The sequence below is a fragment of the Parasteatoda tepidariorum genome, chromosome 9 (assembly GCF_043381705.1).
Source record: "Parasteatoda tepidariorum isolate YZ-2023 chromosome 9, CAS_Ptep_4.0, whole genome shotgun sequence".
Taxonomy (NCBI): Eukaryota; Metazoa; Arthropoda; class Arachnida; order Araneae; family Theridiidae; genus Parasteatoda; species Parasteatoda tepidariorum.
In genome coordinates, this window is record NC_092212.1 from 53464353 (window position 1) to 53485427 (window position 21075).

Genomic DNA, 21075 nt, shown 5'->3' on the forward strand with positions numbered 1-21075 from the left:
AACTAAATAATTTAAAATTAACTGTATTTGTAGTGATAAAAAGTTATATACCGAAAAGTAAAATTAATGGAGAAAGGAGAATTTTTTAAACTTTTTTCTTATCTCCAATGATGCTTGATTAATTTTGGTAAAAGGTATTAATTGGAATAAAAAAATTAGCTGCATACTAAAATGAGAAATTAATGGTGAAGTGGAGAAGCTTAGTAAATCACCATACTATTACTGATGCTTAATTTTCATAATAGATAATAACAAAAATAAAAAATAAACTAAAAAGCCTAATTAATGAAGGAATGGCACTAATTTGTTTAGGAGTCCCATGGTAGAATCGTCACGACATTATCACAGAACTATAACGAGTTCTTGCAGAAAGATTTTTCATTGGGAAGTAAAACATCAAATTTTTTTTTCTGCAGAAATTCTTGAAAGATTTTATCATTTCATCGGAATTATGTTCAAAAGATGCCTTTCTCGCGCATCTGAGTGGAAATAAATGCTTGTAATTTTTCTATTCTCATTTCAGAATAGTGTAATACAAAGAGTAATGAAGTAAAAACAATTGATTTTCTTTTCTGCAGAAATTTTCTTTTTAATTTTTTTATGCAGTTATTGCTATTGATTTCCATAGTTTTTAAAATTCTAAGATTTTTAATACATTATTTATTGCAACAACTGAATCTCAAAATGAAAACGAGCGTTTAGTGACCCTTTTTTGAAGAGTCCGATTCGCGTGATTTTGTTGTCAATATTTTTCTTCAGTAGTTACTGCTACGGATTTAATAATTTTATTATTATTTTTGTTAATGTGATGATAATTTACAAAATGCAAAAAAGAAATAATTAGTGTGTCTTCCCCCTAGAATATTACCCATAATATAGAATTAAAAAAAATATTACATATTCAATTAAAAAAATTTTTTTTTTGATCTGAAATGTTTTTTCTTTTTGAAGTTGACCTTCAGTTACTTTAATTTAGTATTTTAATTTTTTTAATTTAATTTAGTGCATATTTGTTATTTTTAAAAGTATCTTGCTGAAAGATATTTGTATTAGAGAGGTATGTCGCCGAAAGCCTGAAAAAACTCTGCCACAGGGTTTAGGAGAAAAACAAAAAATCACCGTACTATTTTTAACGCCAATGATGTTTAATTAATTTTAGTAATAGGTGCTATAATTGAAATAAAAAAATAAGCTATATACTGAAAAGCAATATTAATAGAGAATAACACTGATTTGTTTAGTAGGAACATAAAAATTGCCATTATTGATGCCAATGGTGTTTAATTAATTTTGGTAATAGGCACTTATGAATTTAATGGTAAACGGTGCAATTTTAATATAAATAATGTGGGAAGAGGTGTGTTACAGGCCTTGAAAAGGGCTAAGTACCAGGAAAAATTTATTGCGCAATAACATCATTTCAAAGATACTGATTACAATTACTCGTTATTTTGATGGGAGTAACTATTAAAAACGTGTTTTGCTTAATCTGATAAAGCCAAAAATATTAAATAACAAAATTGGAATTATTTTAGCTGTATTAATTCTGTTGATATATATATGTTTTTTAATTTTGTGCATGATTGCATAGTATTGTTCAGCCCTGATTTATTGATAGTTGAATTTTTTTTCCACCTTGTCCAGAGAATAGGTTTTCAGCTAGTTATAAATAAAAAGTAGGGCTCTACTTTATTAGCCCTAATTCATGTCGCTAAAATGCTGATGAAATAATTCAAGTTATTTTGGATAAAATAAAATATGCTTCTATTGTAAGCTTCACATTTTCGGCTTAATTTAATTTTCTTTTGCAAATCTTGATGTTATTTAATTTTCTTAAGACTTTTAGATGATAAAATGAAAAATGGCCAATTATATCTTGCTATTTCTGTTCATTTCAACAGGAGACATGGAGTTTAAAAAAAATATTTTAAATTAAAGATGCAATATTTTTATTTCTTTTATTAAAGCTAACATTTTTGCAGTTAGTAAATTTTTCCTATAAAGAACCTGTAAGCAAAACTCGACAAAGTTGAGAAACGTTTTTCTCACAGCTTGCACACTTTAATCAATTCAGATACCTTTTTAATACTGAAATTTTTAGATTCTCTCTATAAAGTTTAAAAATGCATACATTGGATGTAATTTTTTTACACTTGTTTAAAATGGATAATCTACATTATTTTATATTAAAAAAAAACTGACTTTTTAGCTGGAAGATGTCAAGTCACAGCCATGGCCAGTGTGGGAAGTGACCTCTACATCGGGACCACGTGGGGCTGTATTGTAGTTGCTGAAGGAACGACTATGAGACCAATCACGGTGTTTCGTCCTTTTGAAGAGGAGGTTAAAGCAATCTTACCACTTCTGGGCAGAAAAACAGAAAATAAGGATTCTTCTTCTCCAAATAATAACTACATACCATACATTGCAACAGTTGGTAAAGGCTATCGAAACCTAATTGGGCGCTATACACCCATTAATGCTCCTTTACCATACCAAGACAATATGTATTTATTATTATGGCGAGCTGATAACTGGGCTGCAACATAAATTTATTTCACGTATTCACATGTAAATTTGAATAGGCAATTGAATTGCTTTTTTGTGATATGTAAATTTTCTTGTACCATATAAAAATCTCTATCAATCTTCTTCTAAGAAGGATTTATCATATTTTTAGTGCTCTAGCTGTTGTACAGTTTGCATATCTGTATATATGAACATCTAAATACATAAAACATTTTCCTCCAATGAAATTGTCTGGTTAATTCAAACTATTTTACACACTATTGTTTTAAAGTACAGTAAAACCTTTCGGAGCAACTACTCTCTGTTCCACAGTAAAATGGTCGTTCTTTGCCGTTACTTCAAAATGTTATCAAAAGCACATAATTTTTCACAAACGATTTTAATTTTATTCAGTGTCATTTGTTTGGTGCGGAAATGCCACTTGTGGTGGCGTCGTGACAACCGTATTGATGAATAAAATTTAGCGTCAATAAAAATTACCCATACTTCATTATGTGTAATAACAAATTTACCTATTATGAGTACTATTTTAAATAAATAAGCAATTAAGTTTTTTTGTTTAAGTTTGCATTAAGTTTGACAACGTTTTGGGCAAATTGTAAAACTCTTGCTCATAATTACAAAATTCATTTAACCAAAGACCATTCAATACAATAAATTTTTAATAATTATTCATTCTCTATTTAAAAATAGAAAAAAAAATTGAATTGTAAGGTGTAAAAATTTTTACATTCTTTTAAAGAATGTAATATTATAAAGTAAAATTGGAACAAATTCAGTTTAATAGTTCTTGAGTGATTGAATTTTATAGAAGTTGGTATATTTAAAATCAGATTTTTTACAAACTAATTGACAAAGTTAGGTATTTTGCCAGATAATATTACATTCTTTAAAATGTAAAAATTTGTCTATTTTATAATGAAATATTTTTTGATTATTTATTAAGTAAAGTAAATGATAATTGCCGTCTGCACAAATTAATTAGCAAATGAGGTCACCCCTCGAACCGTTAAGAATAAGTCTTGGAAAGTTAAGATGATTGCAATGAATCTACTGTTATGTGCAAATTTTTGTGATTCGATGTGTGTCTAGACAAATGAAAAATAACAAACAGAATAGGTTTTCAATGAAAGACTTTTCCTTTAATTATCCATACATTCATGTCTAATGAACTCCACTGCACAGTGGTACATCAACTGAAAAAGCTCACTTCATCTCGCTGCATTACATTTTCACAGTTAATCACTGCAAAAATTAAAAACAAACGACAAATACAGATGGCAAATGACATGTAAAAAAAAATGTTTTAAAGGGGCTACATTATTTAGCAAAATTATGAGCAAATAAAGAGAAGCCAGGACCACCCAGGTGTCCAAAATAAAAATAAAAAGGAAAGATACTTTTCATAATTCATTTTTTTTTGTATCCTCATCTGCTAATAATATTAAAAAATAATAATAAAATCTTTCAGAATGTTCCACTGAGCAATCACACAAAAATGTGCTACTAGCATATACAAACAGTTACAAGACACCCAGTGAAATAATTAGTGGAAAAATCAATTTGTTTCATTGATTTGCCTTTTTAATTAAAAAAAAAAATAAAACAAGAACATAATAGAATATTGTGCAATCTTGCAAGACATAATTAAAATAAAAAGTTCCAAATAAAGACTAGGTTGCTGTGCTGTCACTCGGTAACTCTCTCTCTCTCTACAGGTGATTAAAAAAAAATTTACAAATTCCAAATCTCAATTGGAAAAATAAAACACAGGATTAAGAAGGGGAAAAAAATTATTATTTCACTGGGTTTGATTATAAGTTTTGACAGATCTATAAAGAGTGATAAAAATCAGTTTAATGTCTTTATCCAGTTTTGAAAAGAAAAGCTACTTCATAACTGCTAACTTGGGAAGAATCAATCAAATCTAAATTGTAATTTTTACAAAACATTTGATTAAACAATATAAATTGACAAGGATTTTTACACAAAACTAAATCACAGTTTAACATCAAATTATTACTAAGTTTGTTAAATTCAGTTTCCCAGTGACAAAATGTTTACTGGTAAAAAATATAAAGAATACGTTACTGTCGGTGTATGAAATCCAACATTATATAGAATGCCTGATATCGACAGGCCAAGTATGAAATTATTAATATTTCACACTACACCTAAGCATTTTACAGAAGGACCAATGAATAGTTTACAGGCCTTCCATACAATGTTTAGGGAAAGTGTAAAATAATTCAATTTCAGATTTGACCGAAATATGCATACACGGACAAATATAAAACATTTAAACTGTTTTTAATACATTTTTAGATTTACTTCAAACATTGCAATGTTATTTTATAAAAGCTAGAATTTAAATTTACAAATAGTTAGAATAAAACAAATTTAAAAGCCTTTTTAAAAATATTTCAGATTTTTAAAATTTTTACATTTAACAATAAAAAAAAATTAATATTAAGGGCATAATTTCCAAAATATTGATGTAGACAGCAATTTAAGACTGAAATTTTTATATATCGTAATAAATTTTTTTTAGTATGAAGTTTACATATGATAGTTCTTATACTAAAATCTTAACAGCATTTTAAACAAAAATGACATTTCAGCACGGAATTTACACCGATTCCTTTATTAACATTTTTAATTAAAAATCAAAAGAATTTTTAGTTAAAATTTCTTTTTAGTATGGCACTTACCCCAAATAATTATTTACCAAAAGAGTTTTTAATTACAAATTCTTCTCAGGAGGAAATTATCTTATAATTCCACGACTAATATCTCAAGTATTTTTAACACAAAATTTTTCCAGTAAAAGATTTCACTTAAGATAAACTAAAATTTGATAAAATTTCAATTGATAATTTCAACTCAAGATTTTAAATTCAAAATCATTGCCTTAAAAGCATTTAATTCAAGAAAGTTACTCTGCTAATTGCAGATTATTGCAATAAAAATAAACAGTTTACGAAAACATTCTAACATGAATATCAATAGTATCCAAAGTTGGCAGCTATGCTACTAGCATATAAAGGATAAAAGGGTAGGGAGATTGATAAAATTTGAGCATAAGTGCAAAGGGGAACAGAAAATTGGCATTGCAGATTTACACCACACAAAAACATAGCTTATGTGGGTGGTCTTTTTATTAAAAAAAATCATTTATTCAATTTTTATCTATTGAGTAGATTTTAAGGAAAATGGGTGAAAATCACAGCGATTTAAATTTATCATAAATTTCAAGTGGGAAAAAAATATAAAATTGCATAAGCTACACACAGTCGTTCAAGCTCAAACATAGACACAAAAAAAAATTTTTTTTTTCTTCTTTGTTTAAAACGTCAGTAAAACAGTTGAAGAGATTTTCAAATTTTTTTTTGAAATTTTTAAACAAAGTTCGTTTGAAATTTTCATCAAAAATGAAGTACAACAGCCATTGGAGGAGGAAAAAAAAGTCCTTTTCTTTATTAATTAATTAATTTTAATTTTCATAGAATGAGTTCTTCCAAACCAGTTTGTCTTGGTGGTCGTTTTAGATTTCCGATTCAGAGGTGAGGCGTGAGACTTTCGGTGTATACACGGAAGCGTTAGGATCCAGATTAGATTTGGCGACTTTTTCCTCACCCATGTACTTGGGAGAGTACAGGAGAGAGGAAACTATTCCAGAGGCGAGACTGATGGCTGGTTGATTAGGGGAATAACAGTTAGGACTGGATGTAACAGGCATTACAGCCATTACTTCGGCAATCTTGGATTTTAGTTCGTCAATTTCTTTGTCCTTCTGTGCCAGCAGAGCTGTGAAAAAGTTAAATAATACATTTTTATTCTTTAAGAAAACTTGAAGTAGTGAACAACTACAAAAACAAAAGATAACTTCAGCAATGAAACAATATTTCAAACACAAAAATTTGGGGGAGAGATTACATATGAGCTCAAGCCAAGACTTCAGTTGACAACACTCCAAGACAAGATTAATAAAACAGGGAACAACTCCATTTCAAGTCTCATTGGAGAGACAAAGAAAAACTATTATATAAAAAAGGTTATAGAGCGTGTTTTTTAGATTTAAATAAGCATTATCTATAAAAGATGTTAACGTTATTTATAAAATATAATAAACACTAACATTAATAAACATTATTTATAAAATATAATAAACGTTAATAAACATTATTTATAAAATATTATTAATCATACAGAATTTATAAAGATATGTAAAGAATTAAGCAAAATAGGTATAAACTAATAAATTCACATTACCTAAGTATATTAATAAATGGCCCCTAATAGATTTTTATTACAACTTGTTACTTGGTTTAGAATTTCTTTATTGAAATGATTAAAAATATTTAAATAATTTTCAAATGTAAATTAAATTAGTATTGAAGCCAAACATTTTTGTCAGAAGTACATGGTCCCTACACTTATAATATTTAACAAATCTGAGTTAATTGAATTTTTTATTTCAATTGTTTTAAAATCAAATCATTAACATATGAATTAAATTTTTTTGGAATGACAAATCTGAAAAATAGATGATTTTTTGCTGCATTTAATACAATGAAAGCCCCTTCACTTGTCTCTAAATATTATTGAGTTTTTTTCATATAACAATTGAAGAATACTGAAAAATTTAAAAATATAATAAAACGTAATAAAATACATTAAAAAGATTAAATTTTTAATGTATTTTATTAAATTTTTATGCAATTAGTGGATGGTCTCTTAAATAAGTCTTATGATAAATCTCAATTGATTCTTACATTTATTAAATTTCGAGGAGATAAAGCTTTGTGATTCTTTATTGCTCTGGAGACTAACATGAAAATATGTTATTAGTGAATGATCCCCAAGTCAAGCTCAAGAATCATGGAACTGAGGAGGAGGCCCATTAGCTAGCCAGCGACAAAGACGGAGGCCCTTCACCAACTTTGAAATTAACAAGAGAAAAAAATTTCCTTTTATTGTTATGGACAAAAAATTGACAATGTTTAGTTGGTCCCCATGACAGTTGCACACGAGAGTGCAGGAATTCTTACCACCGAGCCCAGCTCAGTTTATGTACATGCAGATCTGCAAGTAACATGTAAAAAGATTGCTTCTTTCATTCGTTAGGAACCTACAATATGCGGAAATAGATTGCGGTTGAATGAATTGTGAAAACGTTGAACAGAACAATGTGAAAACGATGCTTTTAATTTGTTGCAAAAATCGACATGATAAAGAAAAAATCTCATTTTAGAAAACAGAAAATTAAGAACTTTTTAAAAACACCCAATGAAAAACGCACCTTTAAGGACTTTTAAAAAACGAAAATCAAAAACACAGAGAAACGTCCATACTCTGAGCAGATTCGTACCCACCCATTAACTTCACAGTCAAGCTCGCAAACCGCAACTGGACAGCTAATAGTGCCTTATACTTCAGAACAGGGTTGGCAAGGTTTAGGACAGAATGGATTAATCCACGGTTTAAACCGTCCTGTCTTAAACTGTCCAAAACTCTTTTAATCAAATTATGTCACAATTTTATCTGAACAATATTTAAGAGGTAAAATAAACATAGAACTTATAACCAGGGATGAGATTCTTCCGCGGATTTCCGCTTTTTTTCAGATTTTTCCATTTTCCCCGCTAATTTCCGCTGAAATTTTTTTTTGNCAGTAAAACCCACGTGTCCTGTCCAAAACCAGTTTATTACGTCCTAAACCCCAACCCTGCTTCAGGATATATCAAAATAGAGTTCAAAGACAGTTTTTAACATCTGTACAACCATTGAAAATGCTTTGCAGCTAATGGCAGTTAAATTATTTTGTATTTGTTTACATCTGGTTTTCTTTATTTGACAAGATCATTCACAAATTTTCTCAAAGAGTTTTTATATTTTAGCTACACTTTAAGATCAGAGAACAGTTAATCGTACACCTTAAGATTTGAATAGCCTTAAATCCATTTGCGTTTAGTATTCTTGTAAAAGTACAGTTCCTTTTTTCAAAAAAAATAAATAAATAATGGCTTATTTCATAATTAGGTATTATTTCACAGAAACAATTTAATTCTGTCTATCATAATATATTAATATAGAAGTCCTAGCACAGTGCATTTTTAAAGGGGTTACATAATTGTAAGAAATATCGATTTCGTGTAAACAAATTACTAGTAGTTCTTTTTTTACATAACTGTTTTTCATATATAGACCACTTTTTATGAAGTAATATACAAAAGATACTGTGTATTATGTGTATTTTAAGTGTTAACATTAATAGGAGATCCTGCACAGCTTTGTTACAAGAATAAAAAGGACACTGCGAAATAACTTACTTTGTGCGATTTCCAGCTGACGCTTAGCTTCTCCTAATGCTGAGAAGAGATCTAATTTCAGTCTTGTCTCTGCACTAAGACTAGTTTCAAGACGAGCATTTTTCTCTTCCATAGCATTCAGAGCAGAAACCAAAGCTTGCGTACTTCCGATGTTTTCCTGGTATGAGGACAAAGACTGAAAATAAATACTCGCATATCACAGCTGATGTCAGTATACAAGTTATAAAACTTTAAACACAAATAATTCACTATAATGGTTTTGTAAAGTGTGCAATATATATATATATATATATAGAAATGCACAATTTCAAATTTCAATGTCATAATATAATAAAAATTAATTCGATCTAATTGTAGCCAAGCAAACAATCAAAAAAGTGGCAAATTTATCAGATTAATTAAATAACTCTTGTCCCAAATCAGAATTTGCAACAAAATTGCTACTCATTAAAATTTAAGTTTAAATTAAGGCAATTTTTCTAGCGAACAATCTTTTCAATGCTTACCATTTCTGAATTAGTTCTTTAGATTACCAATTTTAAAATTTTGAATGTGTCTGATGCTTAAATTTAGAGTATTATGGAATTTCACCCCCTCGAAGTTTATCTAAAGTTGTGTTATTCTCTAATAAATCTGCGTAAAAAAAAGTTGTTATTGCTTGTGAATAAGAACTTAGGAAGAAAATAAGGAGGATGTTTGTAAGGCTGGATTTAATGTCTCATCAACAAGATTTGAAATTTAAATTTTAGATTAGTGAAATTCCAAGTAAATTTTGTCGTAATATAAATTATTGATCCCGAATTATCAGAATAATGACATGCCTGAAATTTTACACCTTGCAATTCAAAAAGTTTTTTTACTATTAAATAAAAAACAATACTAAATAATAAATGATTTTTTTTTTACATGGAATTAACTTTGGATAAAGAAATCTTATGAATGCATGCAAAATGTTTTTATTTTTCCTAAAAAGTTATCAAGATGTGGCGAATTTTGCGAAAAGTAAAATTATTACTAACGGGTCCAAATTTTCAACTACTCTCTAGGCCAAATTATTAGGACCACATGTCCCAGATTGTAGCTACCCCCTATATTTTGGGGTCAGAAATCAATCCATCAAGAAAAGCTTTGTTTATTTAGAAAAAATGGTAGTAGTGTCTGATTTTGTAACTTAAATATCTTAAAATATGGTCTGTTCTAACTAATTAACATATTTGAGGATACCTCCCCAAGCAATTAAGATGGAGTTCTAAAAAATCTGATCATAAGTTATTCAGGGTGTTTAATTTATTTTTAGAGGCACAGTAAAATACACTTGATATAAGAACCTTCCTGCAGTTTTCTCAATAATTAGATCAGCTTTAAGTTAAGCTAAAATTATATAACATATATTTAAAATATAAAATTAAAATTATTTTCTTAATGATAATTAAAAGAAAATAGCTCTGAATATGCAACTAAAACATTTCTCACCTGTGCTTGTCTTTCTAACTGCTGGAGTTTTTCATCCCGAAGCTTTAAATCTCGCCGTAGCTGTTTTGTTTCATTTTCTAGTTCCCTTCGTCGAGATTTACAATTTTCTGTGCATTCCGTTCTAATTTAAGAAAAAATTGGATCATACATACATTTAAAAAGACACAAGCTAAAGTATACATTTTAGCTATCAGAAAGAAAGTTTTATCGATTTAATTATAAATGAATAATCCAAATAATGATGAATTTATTAGGTAATAAGCGTAGTATTTAAAATTGAATTTTCGCATATTTTTGTTTAATTTAGTATGTATGTAGAAAAATTATGTGTTTTGTTGACTTTTCCGTGTGACTCTTCAATCAAGAATAAACTCCACAAAATTTAACATTTGATATAATGATAACAGTAGATAAAGAAGGGCAACAATCACTTTATAAAAGGTTAAATCTGAGAAATTTGTTTATTCCCAATCGCCATGCCCTCCAATTTCCTGAATAATTGAAAATTCATTGCATTAGTACAGTGTCAAGCTGTTTCAGGGAGATGCAAGAAACATACCGAACTATTATTCATGCTTAATTGTGGTAAAATGTACTGTAAGTAATCTTGTAATAGGTACTATACATATATAAGTATTGTGGCAATTAGTTTTAAGACTCCCTGAAAATGATAAGTACCTTTAACACTTATTTCAATAAAAGCACAAGGCTTAAACAAGATGTGACATAGCATATATTTACTTTCTGCATCAATTCAGAATTCAAGATTAGTCAGTTTTGTTAAGTCAGCAAGCTTTTGGCTTGCCTGACTTAAAAGTGTTGATGTGTATGGCTCACAAGTGTTTGAAGAAAAGAACCCAAGGAAACTTGGAAAGAAAAAAAGCCATCAGCAAGTGGAGCGAACAGATGATGACATGCAAATGCATTCTTAGTCANTAAGGGCCCTTAATTTTCAAAATAAAAACTAAGCAGTTTTTAAGGATTTTTAAGGAGCGTGGGAACCCTGTGTAATCATTTATGAGGAAGTATTAATTATAGTTAATTTTACATATAAGATAATTTGTATATTGTAATTGATCATTCAATCCAAAAAAAAAAGTTATGTAACTTAGTAGCTTTAATCAGGTTGCGTAGCCAAATTTTTTTCAACAAAAAAATAAGCACTTTTCAATATTTAATATTTTATAGCATAGTTTTTGACAATTGTCAAAAATCCTGAAATCTTGAATCATGTAAAACGACCGGCGTTTTGATACGCTACGGACCGACAGTACGCAGATATGGATTGGGGCTGAATTAATTGTGAAAACGTTGAATAGAACAATGTGAACAGCGTTTTTTTTTGCATAATTCGTGGCATCACGAATTATGCAAAATTCGTGGCATCAGCATATGGCATCACGAATATTCGTGGCATCACGAATATTCGTGGCATCACGAATATTCGTGGCATCACGAATTTTTTGCATAATTCATGGCATCAGCAAGTGGAGCGAACAGATGATGACATGCAAATGCATTCTTAGTCATCTTCTTTCCCNAAGTACCTTTAACACTTATTTCAATAAAAGCACAAGGCTTAAACAAGATGTGACATGCATATATTTACTTTCTGCATCAATTCAGAATTCAAGATTAGTCAGTTTTGTTAAGTCAGCAAGCTTTTGGCTTGCCTGACTTAAAAGTGTTGATGTGTATGGCTCACAAGTGTTTGAAGAAAAGAACCCAAGGAAACTTGGAAAGAAAAAAAGCCACCAGCAAGTGGAGCGAACAGATGACATGCAAATACATTCTTAGTCATCTTCTTTCCCAGCAGGTATTCTTTCTTAAAAGGATCAAATTGCAAAAGTTGATATTTTGTAATCATTTAAGAGGAATATTAATTATAGTTAATTTTACATATAAGATAGCTTTAATCAGGTTGAGTAGCCAAATTTTTTCAACAAAAAAATAAGCGCTTTTCAAGCACTTAAAAATATTTTCAAGCACCTAAAAAAAAATTTTGGCATAGTTTTTGACAATTGTCAAAAATCACGAAATTTTGAATCATGTAAAACGAACAGCGTTTTCATACGCTACAGACTGATGGTATGCAGATATAGATTGGGGTTGAATTAATTGTGAAAACGTTGAATAGAACAATGTGAACAGTGTCTTTTTGCATAACTCGTGGCAAAAATAAACATGGCAAAGGAAAAATCTCATTTTGGAAAAGGGAAAATTAAGTACATTTAAAAAACACCTAATGAAAAAAGCACCTTTAAGGGCTTTTAAAAACAAAAATAAGCACCTTTAAGCACTTTTTAAAAACACTATGCACCCTGTTAATTCGTATTTAAAATTTTGTGACTAATTCATTGAATTATAAATTTACTGAATTATAACCTAAAGAGTTTAGTTAATGAATAACATTTCAGTAATGGATAACTAAATACCACACAATCCAAGCACTATACATGGATACAGTGAAAATAACTTATTTGCATGACATGAGAGTTCATTAGCTCTATATAGTTTTTTTTAGCTACTAAATATAATGTTTATTCATTTCTCAACGATATAACATATTAGTTTCTAAACTAATGTACCTTGCAGATGCCATTGCAACCGCACGGGCTGCCGCAGCTTCTTCAGCTTTCTTTGCTTTTCTTTCAGCTGCAAGTTGGCTTTCACATAGTGTTCTCATCTTTCTTTCCTCTTGCAGTCGTTTTTCAAGCGAAGAAATTGTCTGCTTGTCTTGTTGTCGAGCTGCAGCAAGACTATGCAATCTATAATTGAAAGCATTAATAAAAAGAAATCAAATATTTAATTTAAAGAAACCTAATAACGTCTCTAAAATAAAAACCATACTTACTTATGATTAAGAGTTTCATTATCTTGCTGCAACTGCAAAAGTTCAGTTTTTACAGAACGTTCACCAACAGAAATGCTATGAATCTGACTTCTGAGGTCTTGTTCCGACTGCCTACTCGTTTGCAGATCAGATTTCAGCCTCTTTATATCAGCTTCAAGTCTATTAACGGTATAAAAGAATAAATATTTTTTAAATATTACTATCAAACTTGAATGGCAAAAATTAAGATATAAGAAAAGAACTCATTTGTCCCAATTATGTAATTTTGTAACATATTCTATAAAAAGAAAAAAAAAACAATAAGCTGTGAAATCAAAATCAGCTGTGAATTCAATAGCAACTTCTTTTTTTTTTATAAGAATTCGTTTTTAATTATTCTATTTAGAATAATCAAAATTTGAATAATCTTTTTTGATTATTCCATTTAGAATTAACTAAATAGAATTCATGTTTAAATTCCATTTAGTACATTCTATCAATATATGCTGATAAACATGAATTATTATTGATTGGCAAATTGAGATACCACAATTGTTATAAAAAAAAAGATATCACAAAAACAAAGTAAAAGATATCCATGTTTGAAAAAAGAGAAACTGCCTAGTATAAAACCAGAAATTTAGAAAGAAAAAAAGAAAAACTATTCAAAATATTTTTTTTATTTTTATAATGGACTTGAAAAGCAGTTGAGAAGATTTTGTGTCCAGCAAATTAACTTACAATATTTGATTAACATAGTTTAAATAACAAATTCAATATTATATAATAACACTTACTATATTATAGTTTTTTAACTAAACAAATTGATATATATGAAGATCAAGAAGTCAGAAAATATAACACATGAAAAATATTTAATATATCACAGAATAATGAAATATTAGTCTTACTTAGATGCATACAAATAAAACTAAGAATTAAAATATTAAAAACGTGGTAGAACATCTTAATTAACAAGCTTTATAACTTAAAGAAGAAAAATAGCCAATCATTCCTTAGAAAACTACTTTAAAAAATTTAGCTTGCCAACACCTTTTTTTAGCCAATGGATTTAAAGTTTAGATTCATTTGTAAAAATTCGGTGCAAAGTGTAAGTTGGAATTTTTTAATTTCATTAAAATGAACATTAACTCAGTTAAATTCCAAAAACATTAAAACTTTACAAAGGAATCCAGTGAATGATCCCCTATATCAGGGATGGCGAACCAATGGCACGCGTGCCATTTTTGGCACAATATTTTGGGCACTCCACCGATCACAAAGTTCACTATGAAGCATATTAACAATTAAATTAGAATTCACAAAAGACAAATATAATAAATAAACAAATAATAAAATATAAATAATAATAAAATAATGAAATAAATAATAAAAAATAATAATTAACAAAAAAATTAACAATTAATTCCAAAAAAACAGGCTAACAATGAATAACTAGCAAAAAAAATTAACAGTCCTGCTTAAACTAACATGTTACAACCTAATATAAATTATATGTCATCTAATTTGCAACAATAGAAGTCACACTGATGTTACTTTAAGTTGAATTACGCATATGACTGAGACATTGCAAAATGTGTGTGTTTTTTTTTTTTAAATAATAAATAGAGTTTTGAGTTGATACTACTTTGTATTATTATTTTCTCAATAATTGCGAAGTCAAAATTATTTGACGGCACGTCTATGACCTCATTAAACAATTTTTTAGAAAAAATGGCACGTTGGTGCATAAAGGTTCGCCACCCCTGCCCTATATTAAAGAATATTATTATAGATTAGAGAATAAATATGCCTTTCGAAGAATCCAAATTGCCAATTCTCAATCAATGCACTTTTTTTTACACATTTTAAGAACTGCATTAGTAAAAATTTTCACCAGTGAAATAAATTTTTAACATCCTCAGAAAAATAACAAAATAAGGAAAAAACAACAACCCTAAAAATTAAGAATTTTAACAAGAATCACATGCCTGTTACATAAGGGTAGTTTTGAACAATTACAACTATACGCAAAACTACAGATCAATCTATATTATATAAAACGCTAATACGTACGTATGTATCAATAAAACCGATGATATTTCTTTTCTCGCGCTGGCAACAGTTTTCATTTTTAATTGATTAGATTCGGCGCGCAAGAGCACATAGTGAGCATCATATGCCCTGTGGCAGAATTTTCTTGGGATTTCTGCGACAAACCTCTCTAGCACTAATATCTTTCTGCAAGATGCTTTTAACAATAACAAGTATGCATGTTACGAATTGAATTTGAAGTAACAGAAACGTTGCGTTCACAATAAAAAAAATTTTTTTTGAATAAAATAAAAATCGTATTTAATTTTTAAATGAATATGTAATGTTTTTTTTTATATTATTATTCTAATACAATGGCGAGATTCTCCCATTTTGTACGAAGAAAACACACTAATTGTTTCCTTTTTCGCATTTCGTAAAACATCATCTCCGCAAAAAAAAATTAAAAATCTTGTAATCCGTAGCAGTGACTGCTGAAAACAAGATAGACGGCGAAATCACGCTGATCGGACTCTTCAAAGGGAGGGGGGGGTGTTACTAAATGCTTGTTTCGTTTCGAGATTCGGTTGTTGTAATAAATATTATCGTATTTAAAATATAGGATTTTAAAAAGACTGTGTGAAATACATGACCCCAAAAAAGAAAAACGATAGAATCATTGTTTTAAATATTCATAAGCACGATTCGAATTCCCCATATTGTCAGAAATATATCGGGATACTTAAAAATCACGGGAAAATCAATATCAATAAACTGCCGAAAATACAATCTAAACACTACATGGATTTGTGGTAGTATCGGCATGAAGTGAGAGCGTCAAAAAGATATTATTTAATAGCGCAATTTAAATTTTACGTGTAGAAGTAATATTGACTAAAAAATAACAGGAATTTTAAAAATCCTATGGAATTCAGTAGCATAGCACATGTAACAAAAAGCCGAAAAACGGTGAAATCGTCACAGTAAAAGTAAATAATTGATTTCAGTTTCGAGTATAATTAAACTGTATAAAAAACATCGGGATTTGTTTCGCTTAAAATTATGAAAATAGAGCGTGGATTAACAAGAATATTGGCGTAAAATAAGCGTGTCAAAAGAATGATTTCTGGGGGGGGGGNGGGGTGGGGAATCGTTCAACATTTCCGCAGAAAAGAAATTTCTTTCCTTATTATTCTATATTTCTCATTCTTAAATTAGAATAGAAAAATCAGGAACATTTCTTTCCTCTCTGATGTGCTAAAAAGGCATCTTTTAATTATAATTTTAGAAAAAAAAAATTCTGCAGAAAAGAAAACAAAAATTCCTTACTTCCTAACAGAAAATTCTTTCTGCAAGAACTCAGCAACATTCTGCGACAATGTCGCTGTGTCGCCGCGATTCTGCCACGGGGATCATATGGCTAATCCATGTTAGATAAAACGCTAATACGTTTTAATTGATAGGCTTCGGCGCGCAAGAGCACGTAGTGAGCATCATATGTCTATCTATCTCCGATTGTCACCGAGAAAAAAACGGTTGGTTGGTTATGAGTACTGAAATAGTTCCTTTTCATTGGCAGAAATGAGAAGTGTTATGCTATTGCTATTTTATTTTGAATTGAGCGCTTTACTATTCCACGTTTTGTTATATTATCTTTACATCCGGCGCTCAGTGGCAGACTACTATTTCATATTGTTTTACAACACATGGCTTTAGCCCTTTTGTGGGAAAGACTTTAAAACAAAACTTACAACAGTTACTTTTCTCAACAGTTAAGAAAAATCTGTGAACTGTTTGCAATTTCAAATTAATATTGAAATGTACAGGTTTAGAATTTTCTACAGTGAAAATTTTTCGGAACTTCAGTGTTCAAAAAAGTATACAAAAGCTAGACTTTAAGAATGTATCCAATGAGCGAGTAAAGCGAGCATCGGATTGCGAAACAATCCGAAATGAACTGCGAAAGCAGTTCAGGGGGTTGGCGAGCACCAGCGAGCAGGGGCGAAGCCTCCTAGTTAAATGAAAAATACAAACAGATGAAACATTTTTCAAACTACCAGTTCTTGAAAGGATTGAACCCAATCACTGATATTCAACACATTTTAAGGATTGTTTGGATTTCTTTTAGGTGTAACTATATTTAACACTTACAACTATGGTAATTTAGTATTATGACTTTTAACAGGCCTTGGTAGTGAGCCAAAGAAAAAAAAAATCAGAGTAATATTTTTCAAAAAATCTGAACATTTTTGTGGCACTACATTTAAAAAAGCAAACTATAGATCATAAAAAGTATAACAAAAGAAATTTTTTCCTAAAGAATCATATACTATTTTTAAGTTCAGAATTACTTTGTTCAGAACAGTGTAACTGTTGTTTCATAAGCACTTCATATAAATAAATAAAAAACCAGAGTCAGCTAATATTCCCTCATATCAGTAACTAAACTTTGATAAAGAGTTCTAGACTTTTTTAATGAAATAACTTTATAAGGTTTTAATTATCTCGAACCAAATACAAATCCATTAACATTTTTAGTAAAATTATATTTTGGATGATTCATAAATTCTCTATCTAATAATTTTGTATTACTGCAGTGTATTGCTAATTGGAATCAGAAATTTTTAAAATTAGGAAAAAAAATTAATTAATTGCAAAACTAGAGCAGTTAAAGTTCAGGGCCAATTAGTGTTAATTTTAATTAAGATAGGGTGACCCGGGGTAATTCACGATCACTCTGTTTCTGGGGTAAATAATGATCACCTAAGTTTTATTTCAAAAAAAATTTTTTTTTTTTAAATTTAAGACATGGGCAAGAATGCTTGTATACTTTACTAAAGTATAACTACATTTACTTAATAACAATTTTTTGTTTAATCTAACAAAATAAGTATCTTTTAAACTGCTTTCTGTATTTTCCATTTCAAAGATGGGTTTCAAAATGTACACATTTCTGCATTCTCTTAATAATAAATATTTTGAGTCACTTTCTTTTTCTTTAATATAAAAGTAGTGTAAGCTTTTGTTTAATTGTTTCACGTCTACTGCAAACATTATAATTGATTATAGGAAACTATATCAAATGCTGCCCCCTACACATGGGGTAATTATTGACCACTGGGGTAATTCCTGATCATTGTCATTTCTTCTTATAAATAGTATATAAAATAGCTTATAAATACCTAATTGTCTTTTCTTAAATAACAGTTCATATTTATTAAGTGGAACAACTATAAAGTATATTTCAATTGTCATCACAAAATTTGTTTTTAACCGTATACAAGACTGTATTCTGATTTGCACCATTTCTGGTTTGTCTGACCTTGCTTCTATCTTAATTTTATGTGCATACATCCTTAGAATAATTTTTAAGTTTATAAATTAGCCTATTATAAATATGGTGAGAAATTATAAGCCTAAAAAGGATACTAAGCTTCTAGAAAACAAAATTAGTGAATTTCTTTTAATGATTGAAAATGAAAATTTCAGTGTGAGAGCTGCTGCCAGAGCTGTTGACATACCTTACTTAGCTTTACACTTTCCCTTAAAGAAGTTAAAAAATCCAGCAAAAGTAACCCATGTGGGAACTCTCTTATATTTCAGAAGAACATGAGAATGAGTTGGCTGATTGCCTAAAATGTATGGCACGATGCAAAGATTTTTGAAAATTTAAAGTGTTAATCGTTCTTCTTGCTTTTAAATAAATCATTTTATTAGCTGCTTAAACATATCTTTTTGGTTTATTTGTTTGATCTTGATGTCTTATTTGTTAATTACCATTATATAATTATTTTTCAACAGCCCCTTTACAATAAAAACTGGTGATCAGTAATTACCCCAGAAGTGATCAGGAATTACCCCAGAAATGATCAAGACCAGGGGTAATTCCTGAACACTAAAAATTTAAAATCTCTTAAATTCTAATTAGATTTTCAAACAAAAGAAGGTGGCATTGGACTCATCTCATATAGCCTTAAACTTCCAGTAAATATTAAAATTTTATTTTGAATAGTTTTTTCACAAAATAGATGTTTGCGTTTTTTGATCAGGAATTACCCCAGGTCACCCTAATTGAAAAAATTTAGCATACAATTATAAAATTAATTATTTAAAGATAATTCCTGGTTAAAACTAATTTTTAATAATTATTTACTACTTTCTATTTTTTTACTTATTTGTGGTCAAACAATTGTAAGGTACACAAATTTTAGCACCATTTTAAACTCATTTTAATTAACAAAATAATCAAATAATTTTTGAGAAATGAGAAAGTATAAAATTTTACTTTCTGAAGCTTACACTGTTAAAAAGAATATTGTTTTACTTAAAGTTCCATCATGTTCTTACAAAGGATAAAAAGTACTTTATTCTTCCTTTTTTAATCATTGGTTTTAAAAGATGGCTTTATTTCTTTGCGTGTATATATTTTACGCAGCAAATGTATCATTTACATGTTTTATTTTTTTTAAAATTGAAAAAAGCATTTAATTTTAAAGATACTTTTAAAAGTATTTAAAAGTATATTTAAATTTTAAACAAGTTTTTTAACACTTTATGCAGAAAAAATAATAATGAATAGTTAGTTAATAATTAATATTTTTTTTACAATGTTTAAATAGCTGTTTAAAAATATTAGATAAAATAATAGAAATAAATTTCAAGACACATAATGAGATTGTTAATTATTAATCAATGCTAGAACCATAATAGTCCTCAACTTTTTATTTTTATTTTTTATAAATTATCTAACAAACTTTGACTGGCAATGTCTAATAATTATGAATTTAAATCAATCATTTATATTTCTTTTAGAAGATGCAGCATTAAGTTTTTCTTTTTCATAATAAGAAACCAACACATAAAGAAACCCATAAACTAAAAATGGAAAAATATGAAGTAATACAAGGTACACAAGAAACACTGAGTTCTTTCTACCCGTTTTTAAAAGGGCAGTCTGCCCTATCTGCCCTTTTATTCCTTATAAATGTGCTCTATTGGCTTCTTTTTGTAAAAATAAGTCGCCATCCCTGAAAAACAGCACCTTTTTATTCATATTAGACTTTAAAAAACTTAATTCCCTGTTAAAACAATAATTTCCCACTGGTAAAATTATCTGTGTTTATAGGTCAGGTAAATAAAAAAAAATGCACATTTAAATGTTCATTTCTTCACAATTTTCAGTTTGAATTATAGAAAGAAGCTTTCAAGTTCTTTATCAATTATTTTTTTTTCCCCCTTTGAAAAATTTTTTTTTACAGCGATTGTCTTTTAAAATGTCTTTAATTACTTTTTATAAACTACAATTTTTTCTCTTATTTTGATCATGAGTGATAATTACTTGAAATATACATATAAATAGTATAAGAAGGTAATTAAAAACATTTTGAGGATCAAATTCAGTTAATCAAACATTTTGATAAATTTTTACACTGTGAGTGCCCTTTCAAAAGTCAAAGCGTCTTTTTCTGCGAGGAAGCACCCAACCTTTTTTTTTTAATTCCTAGAGAGAACTCTGGAAACAATTTAATAAATAAAACTTAGTTCATTATGATAGGAGCCTTCGTAACGAGCAACTGCATTAATAAAATTTTCCTTTCCCTCAAGCAAATGATTAAAAAAGAACTTTTATTCTAAATCCAAAATTTTGAAAAATGTCCATTTCAAATATTCAAAAGAATTAATGAATTCCAATACAAGTAACAGCACTCATTTAGATTAATATTAATGAGTAACCAGTGTATACATTTGAGCAGAAAGTAACCAGCAGTTTTACAACTTGAAACTTTAAGTGTCTTGAAAAATGTGTTCAACATAATTTTAAAATGAAAGTGCACAAAGATTCGAGTTATTTTAAAGTTTGGTTAGACATTAGGT

The 21075-nt window shown here is 28.6% G+C and overlaps 2 protein-coding genes across 11 annotated transcripts in view; one reads left to right on the forward strand and one right to left on the reverse strand.

Annotated features, from left to right (window-relative positions):
• The window catches only part of LOC107452951 (Leucine-rich repeat kinase), a 106841-nt gene extending 104085 nt beyond the window's left edge, over positions 1–2756 (forward strand). For all 7 annotated transcript variants that reach the window (XM_043049649.2, XM_071185065.1, XM_043049650.2 and 4 more), the window contains one exon: positions 2210–2756. In XM_043049649.2, coding sequence (XP_042905583.1) covers positions 2210–2550 — 341 coding nt within the window. In that variant the 3' untranslated portion in view covers positions 2551–2756. The remainder of the gene's footprint in view (positions 1–2209) is intronic.
• Positions 2757–3645: 889 nt separating this feature from the next.
• LOC107452953 (macoilin-1) overlaps positions 3646–21075 on the reverse strand; it is a 63056-nt gene continuing 45626 nt past the window's right edge. For 2 of the 4 annotated variants that reach the window (XM_043049647.2, XM_043049645.2), the window contains exons 8-12: positions 13189–13347; positions 12923–13102; positions 10335–10455; positions 8862–9036; positions 3646–6336 (exon numbers count right to left, since the gene is read on the reverse strand). In XM_043049647.2, coding sequence (XP_042905581.1) covers positions 6074–6336; positions 8862–9036; positions 10335–10455; positions 12923–13102; positions 13189–13347 — 898 coding nt within the window. In that variant the 3' untranslated portion in view covers positions 3646–6073. The remainder of the gene's footprint in view (positions 6337–8861; positions 9037–10334; positions 10456–12922; positions 13103–13188; positions 13348–21075) is intronic. The other 2 variants (XM_071185300.1, XM_043049646.2) reach the window with 1 other exon arrangement.